The sequence below is a fragment of the Oreochromis niloticus genome, linkage group LG6, assembly GCF_001858045.2.
Source record: "Oreochromis niloticus isolate F11D_XX linkage group LG6, O_niloticus_UMD_NMBU, whole genome shotgun sequence".
NCBI classification, from domain to species: domain Eukaryota; kingdom Metazoa; phylum Chordata; class Actinopteri; order Cichliformes; family Cichlidae; genus Oreochromis; species Oreochromis niloticus.
This window is the reverse complement of record NC_031971.2, coordinates 13,950,814-13,968,287: the sequence shown is the minus strand read 5'-3', so window position 1 is coordinate 13,968,287 and position 17,474 is coordinate 13,950,814. Positions and strand designations below refer to the sequence as shown.

General features: G+C 42.5%; 1 protein-coding gene across 1 annotated transcript; it reads right to left on the bottom strand.

Moving 5' to 3' along the window:
- Nucleotides 1-546: 546 nt before the first annotated feature.
- Nucleotides 547-17,310, bottom strand: fam193a (family with sequence similarity 193 member A). Its single transcript, XM_003449736.5, is given in 24 exon segments — nucleotides 547-1,388; nucleotides 1,489-1,570; nucleotides 1,878-2,754; nucleotides 2,910-3,149; nucleotides 3,309-3,495; nucleotides 3,622-3,904; nucleotides 4,824-5,192; nucleotides 5,295-5,517; nucleotides 5,860-6,030; nucleotides 6,033-6,140; nucleotides 6,969-7,115; nucleotides 7,292-7,448; nucleotides 7,578-7,820; nucleotides 8,926-9,038; nucleotides 9,137-9,211; nucleotides 9,321-9,395; nucleotides 9,482-9,629; nucleotides 9,829-9,953; nucleotides 10,052-10,298; nucleotides 10,692-10,859; nucleotides 10,949-11,124; nucleotides 12,987-13,229; nucleotides 14,659-14,733; nucleotides 16,890-17,310. Coding segments are annotated over 24 exon segments (4,848 nt in total). The 5' UTR covers nucleotides 17,112-17,310; the 3' UTR covers nucleotides 547-1,294.
- Between the last annotated feature and the right edge of the window lie 164 nt (nucleotides 17,311-17,474).

Genomic DNA, 17,474 nt, shown 5'->3' with positions numbered 1-17,474 from the left:
ATTTATGTAATTTTAAAAGATTCACTATGAATCAGTTTTATTTATTATTATTTTTAAACAGAAAACCTTAGAAGCAACAGGGTGTGCGCTCTCATTATGGCTGTATGTCCTGACCAAATGTGTACTCACCAGGCAGGTGCATTTTTATAACCGCTGGACCCAGCGAGGCAAAGCTGCTTCCCCATTTCCTTGTTTACACTGAGCTAACTGGCTGCTAACAGTAGCTTCACATTTCATGCACTGTATCTGTTAATGTATGCACGTCCTTTGACATTTTGTTTTTTTTGTTTTTTTTACCGTATGTAGGAAATAAGATGTGACACAAGACACATAATCCTGCCATACTACTGTATTCCATCTTTCAAAAAAGAAAGACAAGATTTAATATTACTTAACAATATGTTAAAAGTAGCCAGTTTGGCTTTAGTGTTAATACAATATACACTCTATAACAGACTGATAGTGTGAGTATTGTTCCTTTTCAATTTCATTCTGAAAGTATTCTGATACAAGCTGGCTACAGGTCAAAATAAAGAAAACATAAACTGTAACTGGTACACGTTTACTCAACAGTTTGTTAAACAGAACTTAAAAACCAAAAAAAAGAACAATGTCAAGTATTACGCCTTCCTCCTTTCTGTGAAATAAGGTGGAAGTAGTTGGTGGGGTGGGGGGAGGGTTTGGGAGAGTGGAAACCAGCTAACCAAGCTCCCTTGTCAATCATGTGATGAGGCCGTGCTAGGAACAGGAAACGATGGGATAGTAAGCCACAATATGTCAAATACAGCTTTTAATTCATTACATTTCTCGCTTTTTTTAAGTTTCCATTGTCTCTCTTTTTTCTTTTTCTTTTTTAAGGAAACCTTCCAGACATAATAAGCATCTTTTGACTACAGGTAAGCCAATATAAGAAAATAATTTCAGACCATGGCTTTTTTTTTTTTTGCTTTTTTTTCCTTTTCAGTCAAGAGAAATGCCCAACTCAGACTAGAAGCACACAAGCAGGCAGGAAAAATTAATCAGATGTAGAGTAGCATTTTGTGATTCTGTGTCATTTAATTTCATATCTTTTTATTTCTGCAGGTGGATCAGTCCAGATGGGTCTGTGTTGGAACCACACAGTGACAAGAACAAAGCAAGGCAGCGTGGGTGTGATTTGGGCACAGCGGGAGAAGTTCCAGGAGGATAACAGTTGGGTGGAAGTAAAGGGATAAGTGGAGGCAGAGGGTCGGGGTTGGGTTTGTATAGCTGTTAAGGTACTGATTGTGTCCTGACAGTCACTCACTAAACACCCTCAATGTGCAGCAAACGTAGCTTTCTTCAAGCTAAAGTTTGACCAGTTGATGGATAGCCGTTGACGGGTCTGCCGGGCAGAGTCTAAGCAAAATCTGGAAAAGAGAGAAAAGAAGGAAGAAAGCTGACATTAGGTCTTTGAGGTAGGGAAGAACACATTTTAGTAGTGGTCCTCCATAATTTGGTCAAACGCACCTTTTGAAGTACTCCACCTCCCTCTCTGTTTCATCCATTTCAGTGCTATCCAGGTCGATGTCTTTGGGCAGGAATACATCATCTAAAATAAAAATAAAACATTTTCATATATACATACACCGATAAATTCATCTCTCATTGGTCTCATACACATTTTCCTGGTTCTAATCTGTCAGGATTACGTTTCCAAGGTGCTTTAACATTTCACAGCACGTCCGAGTTTGGGATTAAGAAATACTCCCTAGCACTTGCTCATGGTGATCAAACCTTGCTTATTACAGAACATCCAGGAGACAAACGAGGAAAACAATGCAGAACACTTTGTTGTTCCGACTTTAGCAGCAGGACAGGGTAGTCCGGACTTGTACACACAGAAGATTAAAACCAACCTATTGAGCTGTTCATCTTGTCCGCCTTCTTCTTCTTGCTCTTCTTGGTCTTGCCTTTGGGCTGTGGGGACTCTGCGGTCGGAGGTTTGCCGTTCTGCTGAGTCTGTTCGGGCTGGGAGGTTGGAGGGGGAGACGGAGAGGGGTTTGACACAGGGGGGCTTATCCTGTCTTCCTTTGTTTGGGCTAGAGGTTGGTGTTGCTGCCTTTTACCGCTGGCACTTCTGTTATTGCTCCTTTCCTCCCTCTGGGGTTCACTGGTTGGGAGAGAAGCGAGGGCTTCAGCGGGCCTAGTTCGCATTGCTTTGGTGTCTGTTGTAGTGGCAGCGCCATTAGCGAGCTTTACAGGCGCATCGGAGTTCTTGGGTAACTCTGGGGCTTTCTTTACAGCAGCCTCAGAGGTGGGCACTTTAGCGGACTGCTTACCCTTGGATTTACTGCTGACCTCGAGTAGAGAGGAGGTGCCGTTGAGGAGGTCAGGTGGAGAATTGGGGATGTTGGTAAACCCCTTTTCAGCAGCGCAGTTTGGGCTGTGCTGTAAATGGGGCCGGGGTAGTGAGTCAAATCTGGGTTCCTTCTGGTCAGGGAGGCGGATGAGAGTTTGAAGCAGCTGTGACTTTCCATTCTGAAGATTATCTAAGACGTTCTGAGCTGTCTGTTTAAGGGGCTGTGGGTTGTTGTGAGGGGGAGCGGTATTTTCCTTTGCTTTCTCTTTCTTTTTCTTTTTGGCAGCGCGATGTTGCTGCAGCTCCTGCAGTCGGAGCAGTTCTTTTTGAAGCGCTTCTTCCTCTTCCTGCCTCTGTCGCCGTTGCTGTTCCTCCAACAACTGCTGCTCCTCCCTTTCGCGGGCCTCCGCCTCCAGACGGGCCTTCTCCTCCATCTGAAGCACACAGACGTTTACTATTAGTGTACTGACAACTCTGACTCATTATAAAAAAAAAAATTAGACCACCGAGTTGCTATATTTCCAAGTATTCTAGGAAAGTGATTTTAACAAGAAGGATAAATACTAGAGGCTGATCAGCAGGGAGTTACCTTCTTTTGTTTGTGCCTTGCTCGTTTTGCTGCCTTAGAACTGGAAGCAGGTTTACTGTCAGCACTGTTGATGAACTGCAACAGGTCCTCCACCCGCCTGTGGTCCTCCACCCCTCCATCTCTTTCTATCACCGGCTGCTGTTCCTCGCGCTTCGGCTGTTCCTCTTTGCGTTTTGTCAAACGTAAGCGAAGCTTCTCCCTCATTTCTGCATAGTTTCGACTGGTAGGAGCAGCTGGGGGCTGTGAATAAAACAAAGGGTGTTGCAGTCAATGAGGGTACAGGGGAGGAAAATAAAAATAAATGAATCATTTGGAAAAACAACAAAAACAAAAACAAAAAAACCACCAACAAGATGTTTATCTGAGGTCAATGCGTTTGCATAAACATGCATGTCTTACCCCGCCATGTCCGAAGAATTCGCAGTAGCAGCAGTCACAGTACTTTCCTTCTTTCTGGTTGGTGGATGTGGAGGTGGAAGAGCTGTGCTCCGAGCAGCTGTCCTCGTCCTGACTCTCCTCTCCATCATATGGTGGATGCTCATACCCCCCATTCCCTTCACAGCGATGGCCTTCACAGTCAGGATCACTGAAATAAATAATGTTTTAATGTTTCAGTACTTTAAATTCAGTTTCGATTGCTGGTTCGTTTTTACCCTGCGACAAAAAAAATAAGATAAATAACCTTTCCTGCAAAACCAGACAGCAAACTTGCCTGCAGACGCTGGGTGGGGCACTGATGGGCCCATCCATTGAGGTGGCCGGAGGTTCTGCGGGTGGGAGGCAAAGACCCTGGTGGGAGTCTGCAAAGTCTGGGGCTGGAGTGGCCATCTTTGGGAAGGGTTGTGATCCTATTGTTGGAAGGTGAGCGGTGGGTGCTGGGGGGAGCGGGGGCCCCGAGAGAGGAGGGAGGGATGTAAGTCCTGTGGAGCCATTTCTAGGGGTGGTTGGAGTGGGTTGCCTGTGGTCCTCTTTACCTAGATTGTGAAATACGTCATCTAGAAGGGAGGAAAAATGGCCAGAATTACCATATTTACGTTAACAAAATAAACAAAAGAAAAAACCCCGCATCATCAAAAACAACATGATCGTGTTCAGAGCTTCCAGACAGGAAAACAAACAAGCCAAGTGTTGCTGACGCATGCTTCGCACGTCAGTATCACTTTTTCTAAACCAGCGCAATGCAGTTTCTGCTTGATGACCTCAGTTATTTTTCTCAACCTTTTGAATATTAATTATAATGCTGATATTTATATTTGCTAATTTTTACTGTATATATCAAGCACCATCATTCATTTCACTGCAATACAACGATCAGACATTTCAGAATAAAAAACACTTCACTCCAGATTATCTGAGTAATTGTTCAATGTGTGAAAATAAGAAAGGGATCAAATCTGGATGACACACCTAAATTTTCAAGGGGACTTATTATCAATTAGTTAAATATGTACTCTTACAACGGAGGATGCATAATACACACTGACGAGTTTCCCCATGAGTCAAAAACTCTGGTTTCAGACCCCTAAACGCTCAGTTTCTTCCATTTCTGCCTCTGCATAATACCAAAGACATCCGACATGATACCTGTGAGCACATCGTCCACAGCCGTCAGAGGGTTGTTTTGTTTGAGTAGGTCTAACCACCTTTTTCAGTCAGTTAAAAGAAAGGCAGTTTAAATAGAGGAAGCTAAAATGGTTTGTTTCAAACAATTGATGAACCGAGGGGCTGCACCCGAAAATATTTTGATGTATGAATAATGCAGAGCTAGGGTACAAGAATAAAATACAGAGGTGGAAATGACCACAACGAGTCCCTTTTAACTGTAGGTGTTAAATTGTTTGAGTGTCCCATCATTTATATAACAAAAAGCCCCATCAGTACAAACCTAACCACTACTCCTACTTCCTATATTACCTAAAGAGTTGGGTCTTTTAGATGCTAGGTGGATGGGTGGGTTATTACTTGACTGGACAGTGGTAGCAGTGCAGGACACTGAGGACGTGGAGGCGGAGGTGGCCATCACCACTCGATTCGTCTCCATGAAGGCATCCTGGAAATTGTAGAGACACTTCTTCTTGGCGCCGGTCTTCTTCTGCTCTTTGGCTTCTGAAGAGGAGCATGAGGACGAGGAGGACGATGACAAAGATGATGACAAGGAAGAAGACGAGGAAGGGGGCAGAGGCGTGGGCAGAGGCGTGGGCAGTGAGGGATGTTCCCCTTGGGGGCAAATAGATGAGGTTGGAGGGAGGGGGACATCAGCAAGTGGTGGTCCAAGCATATCACCTGTTGGGTTAGGACAAAACATAAGGGAAGACATTGTCTTAACGATTCTTTTTAAATGATTTCAACATGATTGGTGATTTGTGCCGTGCCAGGGCGGCTCACCTGGAAGCGATTCGGGCAACAGCACAGACGGATTCCAGCTCTTCATCACAGCAGCGTCCCATAAATTCTCAAACTTGAGCGAGAGGCACTGCAGAGAGCTGTTCCAGTCACCTGCACCGCCCGCACCGCCGAAGCAGTTCTGGTATACATGCTCTGGTAAAGATGCACTGAAGGCTGGCTGCTTGGCCGCCGAGTGGTTTGATATAGGGTTGGGGGGCAGAGGCTTAAGGTGGGAAAAAAATGTGATTAGTAAGGGGATGATGAGATGAACAGGTTTGAGTTTGGCACACAAAGTTCAGGACTGCTCTGTTCTCTTTGCTTCTTTCCCCTTTCCCCTAGTTTAGGTTCAGTCTGTCCCCTTGTGGCAGAAAAAAGGAACTGCAGTGACACTAAATGAAACTAGAGTACAACTAATCTTAGCATTGTTCTTGGAACCTTAAAAAAAATCCCCAGTGATAAGGAAATGAATCAATTTTCCCCTTAAAGACACTCTCAATGCTAGAATTCTACATACTGATCGGAAGAATACAACTTACGTCTACCTCTAAAAAATTGTTATCCTCACCTTGTTGTGTGTGAGAGGTGGGCTTGGTGGGTAGAGTGTGGGGTGCAGGAGGGGCCGGGAGAAGTTGTGTAGGGGCAAGTGGCCGTGGATGTGTGGGTACAAGTGGAGGGCGGGGTGTGCAGGGGGGGTCTTGCTGTCTGTGAAGAATTGGTGTCCCACAGCGGGGGAGGAGGCGCAGCGTGGAGCCGACTTGGGGGCAAACACGTGGCGGGGCCCAGGGTGGAAGAGCTGGGGTCCTGGTTGCACACGTGGCACTCGCAGGCATGCTGGACCTGCTCTGCCTGAGGGTGGGGGTAATATAGGTTTGAAACACGTTGATTTTAAAGAGTAATAATAACTAAATCATGTATCAGAATGTAGTAGTGGAGTTCATTTTTCCAATTCAGCTCCGTCGAGGATTTCTTGTTTTTGTTTTTGAATTAGTGTGACTACACTTCCAAGTTTTTATCTCCGCTCTTACATCAGAATTACAACTGATGTGCTTTTTGTGTCATATGAACATTAGTAAAGTGGTTCAGGTCTCATCAGTGCCACTGCACGGATACATGGATGTCTTGCCCTGCAAATAAAACACCTTGTTTCAGCAGTAACAGCTGTACCTGGAGGTGGCAAGGATCGTAGCCAGATAAGTGTGGCATTAGCTTTAGTTATAGACTTTAAATAACAAACGAACAAATAAAATAAATAGCAAATGTCTTCTCTTCTAGTCTTTCATCCACACAAATAGTATAAGGGGACTTTTGTTGATGCACAGATGACCGCGTCTAGTGTTTGTATAGTAATACCACTCATATTATAATGGAATAGCAACTCAAATTAATACTGAAACCACTAGAACCGCATTGAAACTGAAATGAGCAAACCCAGTCTAATCTATAACAAAAAAAAAAGCAAACAAAATTTAAATTCATATAACAAAAAAACAAAACAAAACAAAACAAACAAAAAAAAAACCCACACTCCTGCGATAACCCCGGGACCCACAGCAACAAAGAACATTCTTGTCCTGTGATCATTATTTTTAGATCTCTTGTCACACAATGAGTGCGTCTGAGCATATGGCCCTTAAAGGAAAGACGAATGAAGGCTCATTGTATGTGTATAAATACCTGTTGGTGGTTGTAGGAGGGTGGAGGACTATTGGTCTTTCCTGAGGAAAGCTGTTCCTGCTGCCCTGGGGGCTCCCCACCACCGTCACCATTAGCTTCCTCCTCGTCACCCTCCGATGAGCTGCTGCTGCTGGTAATGCGAGGAGACTGACACAGAGAGGTGCAGAACAAAGACTGAATCAGTATGTGAGGACCCGCACACAAAACATTTCCCAAATTACCCGTAACCTACTCATAATGAACTGCAGCTTCATCATCCAGAAACCCGGCAGGGAAATTCACAGCTAATCTTGGGCATTTTTTTTGGGCTGTAGCGGACTCACCCCTGTCTTTAGCGCCACGTTTTCACCTTCCCCGTTGATGTCGTTATGGAGACCGTTCACAGCAGCAGTCACCACACCGTTGTCCTCATAACCACTCATAGGATACATGTCCCCAAACTTACTGGACAACGGAGGCACTTCGTCATCATCGCTAATGCTAGAACGAGAGAGAAATGAGAAATGAGACTATTTATGGAAATATCAGTTCCACTTTAATAGCACTTATTTTTATGTTAACGCTAAGATTGGGGAAAATGCTAATACCAATGATTTTAAGATGTCTTACAAAGTGTTGGTGTCCCCTTCAGGCAGAATGAGTCTCGGATGCTGCTGGATGGTGATGGGAGAACTGGAGTTGGAGCCGGACGCTGAACTGCCGGAGGAGAGGCTAGGAGGGTGCACCTCTGTCAAGAAGTCCCGGGGAGGATCCCCTTGCATGGGTAGTTTGATGTGGAGGTCCTCGGCGATGGGAGAGTCCATTATGCCACACGTTAGGATGTGAGAGAGGCTACAGTCGTCACATGTGCACCTGTTGAAAAAAGTTGAGACAAAATTTATATTGTGATACTGATTACAGGACTCTCTCAATAAAGTTATTTCATGAATTATTTTAAAAAGACAGTTCCCACACAGTCAAATGAGTTAGGTGGCTTTTTTTAATGCCTGAAAAATGGTCTTCGAAACATCACTGTTGCATGTTGACATCTCGCTCTCCCATCTTTAGGTTCTATAGCAGAGTGAAAAAAGTCTTGAGCCACAGCAGTGACATGAGCCTCACCTCATGTCACTGCTGTTTTCAGCCCACTTCTTGTGTAATTTGGCATACCTCAGCCTTGGCTCCCCATTTCTCCCTCCCTTAAGAATTGCTTCTTGATAGCCACCCTTCCACCAACATCATTTCTAATGAGGCTACAGTAAACAGTAAATGGCTACAGTGTCAGATCTTTGCTGGATTGGTTTCTACTCTATAAGGACATGACTTTCAGACGCTGTTCATCTGCGTTTTTTTCCCCTTTCAAAGTTTCAGGAGACCTACACAGCATGTAGAGATGTGCCATGTTTTCAGCTAATAGCGCTTTGTTGTTGCAAAGACACCAGTTTAGACCTTCAAACTGTTATCTTATCATTTTTAATAGAAATTGCATTATGTGTAGACAACACTGTTTCATCCTTTGAGTTCTTATGCTGGAATGATTCATAGGTCAGTGTTAGGTGGCTAACAGAAAGAAAGGAAAGGACTGCACTGAAAAAGCCTGAAAAAGACTTAAACTATTGCTCGAGCCCACAAAAAAATAAAATAAAATAAAATAAAATTCTGGCTCCTTGGAAGCAAAATATAAAGAAATGGCTCAAGACTTTTGCACATAATAATAATGATAATAACAATAATAATAATAATAATAATAATAATAATAATACCAGCAAGTATTCTTTTCATTTCTTCACAACTAAACATTTGGGAGCAAAATCCTTCATCTGACAGGATCATAACCAGTCTGTTCACTCATTTTATACATGTTATCCTTTTTTCCCCCCCCGTGAAGATGATTTGAATTATGTTTGAAATTCACTGGACTGAGAGTAACGTAATTCCAGCCCAGACAAGGACAAGCCACTGAATCCTGACAGCTCACCTTCTTCTGTAATTGCAGTTTGGACAGTCTGGAATACTCAGACGAGATGACAGCATTCTCATAGTGTCTGTGAAGTTGTTTTCTCCAGTGGGGGATTTCTTACTGTTGGGTAACTACAAAAAAACAAAAAACAGGAACCATTACAGCGCTTTGAAGGACACAACTGTAAAACTCCATTGTAATATGACAGCGTCATAATCACGTGCCGTACCTGTTCTTCTATAAACCTTCTTTGCTTAAAGAATTCCCAGTCCTCTTTCAGCATTCCCTGCTTAGTCTTTAAAGTCTGGAAACGGGCAGATAATAAGAATCAACAAAGACTTAAGAAGCTTCACAAATCAAAGACTGAAAAAAAATATCTATAAACAGTCACACACAGTTTTCATTTCACTTACATTTTTGCTAATTAAAGACTTGTGTGGCTCTGTTCTTTGGTTGGTAATATTCTGACCCTCCACCTTAAAAAGCATCTACAAAAGAAACATGTTACACAATTTATTATTCTCTGTACTGAACATCAGCGTAACACAAAACATTCTCTTACTGCCCTGCGTACCTGTTCATCCACATAGTCATCAATCCTCTTCTCGCACTCCTGCCACTGAGCAGCCACTGAAGCCATCTCCTGCTGCAGTTGCTGGTAGCTCTCTAATAACGTCCTGTACGTATCTTCGTTGTATGAATCATGGGAAGCTGTGCCATGCCTGTAGAAAGAAAAAAAACAACAACAAAAAACAAATAGGGATTAGGGATAAGCCTGCTGGCTTATGGCTCAGTACTGTGGAAGCTTGTTCAAAGGCAGCATCTGAGAAAGTAATGTGCAATTTGGGTCTTTATTAGCAATCAAATCATCACGATGAGCGTCTAGTCATAGAGTCTCTTTAAATAAAAGCGATGCCTTACTTAAGCTGTGCAATGAGTGCCGGTAAACTGCTGTGTAAGATCGGTTCGGCGAAAACCAGATTCTCGAAAAGGTGTTTGTTGTGCAGCTCCCAGGTCACCTGAAATTTCTGGAGGTGCTCATTTTCCTGGGGAGGAGCAAAAAAAAGGAAATAAAAGAAAAGTTAAGAATGCGATGAATATGTCAAACATGTTATCGATGTGGGGGAACAACACGCAGACGAACCAGGGTGAGCAGGAAGCTGCTGATGGTTCGTGCAGCTTGACAGAGGGCGTTGTATTCCTCCAGCAAAAGGGAAATGAACTGGTGGGCTTGAGGAGGACCTTGGGCTGCAGCTATGGTCCCAGATGGTCCCGTGTTCTTGGAACCTGCAGAAAGGTGCTTCAGTAGACGCACTTTCATTTCCAAGACGTATTCCCGAGCCTGCTGCTCCAACCGCTGGTAGAGCTGATAGGGATCCTTTTCACAGAGTCTGCGGGAGAAAAACAATAAACATAATGTGGGAAAAGAAAAAAATTCCCCATCTATTGATGCTACCAGCACGTAAAACTCTTTCTCTTGTAACACTGTCTGTACAGTTTAAAATCTCCCAATGTGAGTCATATAGTTTCCTCAAATACTCAATTACATCATATTAAGTAATCAAATTGGCCTTTTATGGGCCTGTGGACTTGTTCAAATACACTGGAAACGAAACAAAACAAAACAAGGCAGCAGTTTCAGTTTGTTGACATCACCGCAAAGGCTCCCACGCCTCTGGTTGTTTTTAGAGAAGCTCCCTGTTAACAGGGACCTCTAGTGGCCAAACACACCCCTGAAAGAAAGAACTGAGAAAGAGAGGCGGGATTTCTGGTCATGCTCATACCTGTCCACCAGCTCTTTCATGCCCTCCTTGTCTCTCTCTAGAGGCTGGTCGTGGTCATCTGCAAGTGGCGTTCCCGTCTGTCTGTAGATGTAGCGCACCAGGTAGCGAAGCTCCGACCAGTGGTTCTGCAGCTGCTGCGACTCCCTCTCCGACTCGGCAGAGATCTCCCTGTAATTCCCACGAATTCATTAAGAATCAGTGAAAAAAACAAAACAAAAACAAAAACGCAAGGAATCAAAGAGTCAACCTGAACTGACCGCCTCTCGTTGCAAGCTTCACAGCTGCACACTGTATCAGCAGGCATCGGCGTGGTGAGGTCCGGGGCAGGAAGCATGGGTAGAGTAGGCGCAGCAGCGGTCAGTCTGTCCCCTGTGGCTGCCTCCTGGCCCAAGTTTCCATTACCCACAGGCATGTGCAAAAGAAAGTCCTGACTCTGTAGGCATTATGAAGAAAAACAAAGACATCACAATAAGACATTGAACAAATTCAGAAACATTTTTATTTGTTTACTGTGATGCTGATCATTTATCAGGAGCCGATGGTGACACTGGGCATGTCACACGGCTGTGCAGAAAGCTCAAAATAATGTGCTAACATATAATATGAATGTCAATCACTTCTCTGTATTTAAGAGCATTTTTTTAATCATTTCAGTTGATTCCTCTTCAGTCTCTTCAGCTGTGGCTCTCATGAGGTAATCTCTGATCATCTCATGGATCTGGGTCTGGACACTGACATCTACAAGGCCCTAAACTTGACTGATCTGATATGTCCAGCACCACATGACGCTCAGCCTATTTGGGTTTATAAGGTGCTGGACAGTAACTACAACTGGGATGAGCACACAGTGCAGTCTTTTTTTGTTTAGAGAAAAGTTACAATTGGCAAGTATCAGGGCCGGGATCAGCCAACCACTGTGAGAACTGACTTATAATGTCACACCATCATTCACTCATCACCAGAAAAAGCACAGCATGGGGCAGACTAGATAGAGAATATATGTGCAAATTTTCTTTTCTGCAGCTATTTCAAAATAAAAACTCTCCAGTTGCTTGGCCCCCTTGACTACAGGACCATAATGCTGTGAGTCAGTAGAGCACGCCCCTGCAGTTAGGACGCATTTAACAATACATTTAAGAGGAAGCCAAACCCAAGACCACCATCCAAGGCTAACGCACCAACAACTATGAAAACATAGGACTGATCTCCATAAAGCAAACGCTTGGGAGTTTTCAAAAGCAAAGCAGAATGACCATAAAACAACTCAGACTGAGACTTTGGATGAAGAACAAAAATGTAGGTGCAATCTTACCACCTCACTACAAATAAAAAGCAAAATTTCTTTTAGAATTTGCAAGAACGGAAACAAAGTCGAGTCATTGCCTTTGTAAATTTGGCTGTAGAAAAGTGTTTTTATTAATTACAACTAATAATCACTCATACAAACATTCAACCAGGAAAATAAAAAGTCACTTTGTATTATAGGGGGAGAAAAACCCCCCCACTGATTTCAAATCACAAGATTTTTCCACAGGCAGTTGGTCATAAAGAAGCTCTTTATATACAGAGTAACTGGAGCGCACACGCACACTCAAACACACGTCATCTTACAACACAGGCCTGAGAGGATATTTACAGTCACACTTGGGTGTGCAAAGGAAAAAGAGAGAAAACTAATTAAGACTACGACACCAACACAGCCACTTATTTTCTTAATTAATCATTAGGAGTATTAAATGTGACTATGTGTTAAAATAAAGACTTAAATCATTATGTATTATGATTTTTATAATTAGTTCGTTCATTTTTAGATACAGATGCATCTAATGCCATAATCCCAACTACATTTTTTATGTACCATTTATTATATATCAAAAGCATTTCATCCACTGAGATACTTTTTGTTTAATTAATGTAATTGAAAAATTGAAAAAGTGCACATTTCAAGCTGAAGCGCCTAGAAGCCGCTACCTCGTTGGCAGAATCAATTCAAGCTTGTGCAATCTTATTATTCTGCTTCCATCATTACGTTCTTACAGCAGCAGCTGCTGCTCACGATGGCTGCATCTGTTTCGGCCGTTCTGGCAAAGAACCAGAAGTGCCAGGTGAACGCAGGAGCTGCATCATCCACTGAAAGACCACAGCTGTGCACGTTAAACTGCAGATACGTGGCATCAGTGTTGAGCCAGATAACCGACTGAACAGCCGAATCGAGCAAAGGCTTGAGATGCAGCACTCTCTCTCCATGCACAAACTCTTTATAACTTTAATTCTCTTCACACTCATGTGACTTACCCCCAAAGACTGCTCTAGAGTAGTATGTCGGTCCTCCTTCTCCACTGTGCGCCTGCAGTCAGAGCAGACCCACAAAGGCAGCTGTAGGGCACTGGGAGTCTTGGCAGGCTGTGCCGTACCGTTCTGGCCTGAGATGCCTGCCTCTGAAGGCACGACAGTGTCTTTCCGCTCACATCGACACAAGAGGCAGCGGTCACCAGCAGTGTAGGGCGCCCGCTGGTTCAGGCCAAATGTGAATGGGGTCTGTGGTGGGAAGGAAAAAAATATTAGTTTACATTAAATCACTGTGTTTGATTAAAATCCCCTAGATAGAAATGCAGTGGCTATTGTCATTTATTACTTAGGGGAATAAATAAAAGCAGACTATTTTTTAGTAGGAAAGTCAAACTAAATTCTTCTTCTTATAATAATAATAATAATAATAATAATAATAATAATAATAATAACAATAATACAGATGTTAGTTTAGAGGAAAACTCAAGTTTGTGATCACTTGAACTGCTGGCCAATCTAATATTCACGACCCAATGTACTCCAGGTACAACAGCTGTTTGAACAGGCCCGCTGTACTTCATTAAAACACTGGAACTTTAACACAGAGTCCTTTCAGTGAGTGAACCACAGAGGGGCACAAACACGTAATTAGAAGCTAGAGGCTTCAATTAATGATATACACACTGACCGCTTGTGATGGTGGGTCGGAGAAGAAGGTTGATTTCCATCTATTTCAGCTACATTTTAAAAGTGTACTCCTGGAGACTGTGACTCAGTGAGTACTCTGGGTTAGAGCGGGGCAGCTTTACACTTAACAGAATATCAGCATCTATCCAAACATGATATAGCCTCCTAGTACAGCCATGGTATGAATTTCAAAATCCTATGTTTCCTCCTTCTTAAATTATCGCATTCACAAACTCAGGTGTCGATATTGTAAATTCATTTTTTTAAATCGGCGTAAGAAAGTAGCTGAACATTGTGTGACACATGTTAGTTAATCATTTACTCATTTGTGTTGTATCCAACTGCTCCTGATCAGTGTGTAGTGTTTCAAACAACAAGCAGGAGAGTTGTAAAGTGCCCTCTGTTGGACAAACTATGCAACGCCAAGTCTCATAACAGAGTTGAAGGGCATTTCTCGCCCTTCTTCTTTACCTTTTTAATTTCCATTTATATATTATATAGCCATTTATTATTATAAAAGATCAGCAAAATGCAAATATTTGCAGACAATATCTGCTCACTGATCAATCAGTTGGGTTCTCTATGATAAACAGTACATTTCCTACATATATTTCCTCGTTCCTTGTTCAAGCTCATGTTCATGATATGTGTTGTATGTATTTGAATTCTGAGGAAAAACGTCATTAGTAATCGGGGGGGAAAAGGCAGTTATTAACACTTAAACCCTACTGTAAAAAAAATAAAAAATACAAATGCTGGAGCATCTGAATGTATGAATAACTCTGAGGCAAGTCCTACCAAATATGAATACGTTCCATATTTTAAAATGACTGGATTAACAGAGACACTGAATGTTTAAATCTTGAGTGGGTTTCCACCATTTAGCGTACCCACAGTTCTATTGTCAAGGTGTGTATTACACTGGTAAACTGGACATGTCTTCGAGTGACAAAGTGTTCTGTACCATTGAGTGGATTCTGAAACCCTTTACCTGAAGGACTCCAGAGAAGTCAGCATTCACCGGTCCTTCCGTAAACTGTGGTGTAACGCTGCTGTTCACTTTGACCTGATGGACACAAAACAGCTCATAGTTTACAATGACCTCATCCCTATCTATTTATGCAGGTGATCAATTACACTATGATGATGACACAATTTCTATATTACACCCCTAGCTTCTAATGTTTTCTGTATTATTTTCTGGGTTTTATATTAGACAGCATATATATTTATACTGATAAACCTCTCATAGGTTCACACCTACACACACTGGATACACAGAAAACAAACAAAAGTGTCCACAAATGATGTACACACATTTAAGGAGTCAACTCAGAAAAATCATAGCAAAACATGATCTCTTTCTAGCCATGCACAGACTGGCAGAATAGTAGTCGTAACTGATCATTTAGACTAAAGGATTAAATTCAAGCAGTTTCATGTTATGTAAACTTAAACGACAAATTACTGTTGCTGCTGCAGGCTGACACAAACCACCATGGTAGTAATCGGTGCTGTGAGAAAAACAGGTTGGCTCTCTGTGCATGTACTGTTAAGTATTGGTAATAACTGACATTTAAAAATAAAAATGAGTACTGCAGTAAACATGCACATAAACATATTGCAAATGATCCAATACCTGAAAAACTAGGACTCCAGTTTATATCAAGGCTCTCTTCTTTTTAGTAACTGCTATACTGTCACCTTGCACTATATAGTATATAAACATGTACTACACAGTGTATCCTTACTTTATGGATGACTAAAGTAAGGTGTGAAGTGCTAATAGCATTCGTTTTTCTTTCACTGTGCTTCTCTCACACACCGAGATAGAGCGAGGCTGAGTCACTGAGATAGGTGCAGATAGGCTGGTGTTACTTTGAGGAATTAATTCTTAATTTAATTACCGTTGCGTTGTCTTGAAAGTTTTTCAAGCTAACACTAGCTCCTGCACTATGACTCACAGGTGTTTCTCCTGTTTAGCATAGGCCTGACTGACTGACTGGTCTTTGTTTAAGCTTCATGATATTTTGTGTACAAAATGAGTACACAAAACAGCACTGGCACCAAGTAGTCACATTTGTTTTTCCATAATGGTTTAGCCAAGAAATTTCTTGTATCATTTACCTTATTAGTGTAGCAGTGAATTAACAAAGTTAAAATGAATAAAGTTAAGTTGAAATAAATGAAGATTAGTATGACTAGGGGCCTTTTTCTTTATTTTCAGCGATATTATTGTTACTATGAATTCTTCTGCCCACTTGTAGCGGAAAATCTGATACTGTAACATCACTAATCCCAAACAAACAACACACACACACACACTTTCTACGTGAGAGACCAGAATAGCTACAAAGGTACAATAAATGTACACAGAACCACAGACAGGACCTAGTTTCCTTCGATGCAGAATACAAAACACTCAAGTGTTATTTACGCGACCCATTAAGCTAACCAACATCTCCGATCTTGTAAATAGCTTGCTAACCATCTTAAGGTTTCACTGTTAAGTTTCACTATCGTGGTACTGAAGTATACGGGCTCATTAGGCTAACGTGGACAACTGGAGGTAGTCGAGTACTTTAGCTGGTCCTCTGGAAAATATGACCAAGTTAAACTCAAACCATTACAGACTAGAGAAATAGAGAGAGAGAGAAAAAAACGATGGAAACTCGGAATTTAAAAAACACAAAACCAAACGGTGATGAATTGTTAGTGCTCTTGACTGTTAGCATAAGCTAGCATCAGTGTTTACCTAGGTGATAGCAGCCTTTGAGCCACCTATGTTAATCCTAATGTTATTCCCAAATAACTTTGATTCGAGCAGCCCAATCTATACCTGTGCTACTTCTATATAAAGAAGAATATTAGATCAACCTAATGCTTTATTGTGTCTAAATCGTTGTCGATACACCTACGACCTCTTAACTTAAGCTAACGATGGTAGTGCCAGGATTTCGCCAAGACTTTAGTAAGTTAGCCTGACGTTTAAGACAGTGTGTTATATTACACTGGGGACTGTTTAACTGCTGGAGATTATTTCACAAAGAATAAACAACTATTATTAGCTGTGATTAAGCCGGTTAACTACCAGCTACGTTGCACTTGTTAGTTAGCTAGCTGCCTTCCTCGCATCAGTCTCGGGCCCAAATCAGATGTGTCGTTGATAACGCTCCTAGCTGCTCGCCCCTGTTTTGACATCCAGTAGTGTGACACTCTTACCTCGTCGTTTATGCCCGTGATGGATCCTATATTCCCGCTGCCTGCACTGCCAGGTGTCAAAAAGCTGACGACAGAGGCAGGTGCTGCTGTTCCCTCACAGCCCAGGGCCGAAGCAACCCCGGCCTTGCCACCGCTGGTATTGCAGACAGCACTGCAGCTACTGCCACCGCCCCGCTTGTTCTTCCTGCGTTTAGCCCCCCGTTTAGCATCGGTTGGACTCATTTTTCCCAATAAAAGAAGCGAGACAACTTGCCGTCCAGACTTAGCAGAGTCTCAAGTGGAATGCCTGTTGCAATCACTCGCGTATAAATCCTGGATAGCAGTATAGAGACTCTCAAAACGGCAGACACTCAGTTCCATCAAAGTGCAAGCCGACTTCATATATTCCAATATGGCCTCTGACTGGACTGCCTCAACCAGGGCTCGAGATTGCGTCGAAACGTAAATTTGCGTCCCCACCCAGGCGCTCATGGGAAATTGAGTTTGCCATGGCAAATCACTTTCTAAGCAGACAACAGGGAGAAAGTTGGAGTTAGCTGAGATAAACACTGACGTTGAATGCTTTACAAACACATCGGTCTTCTT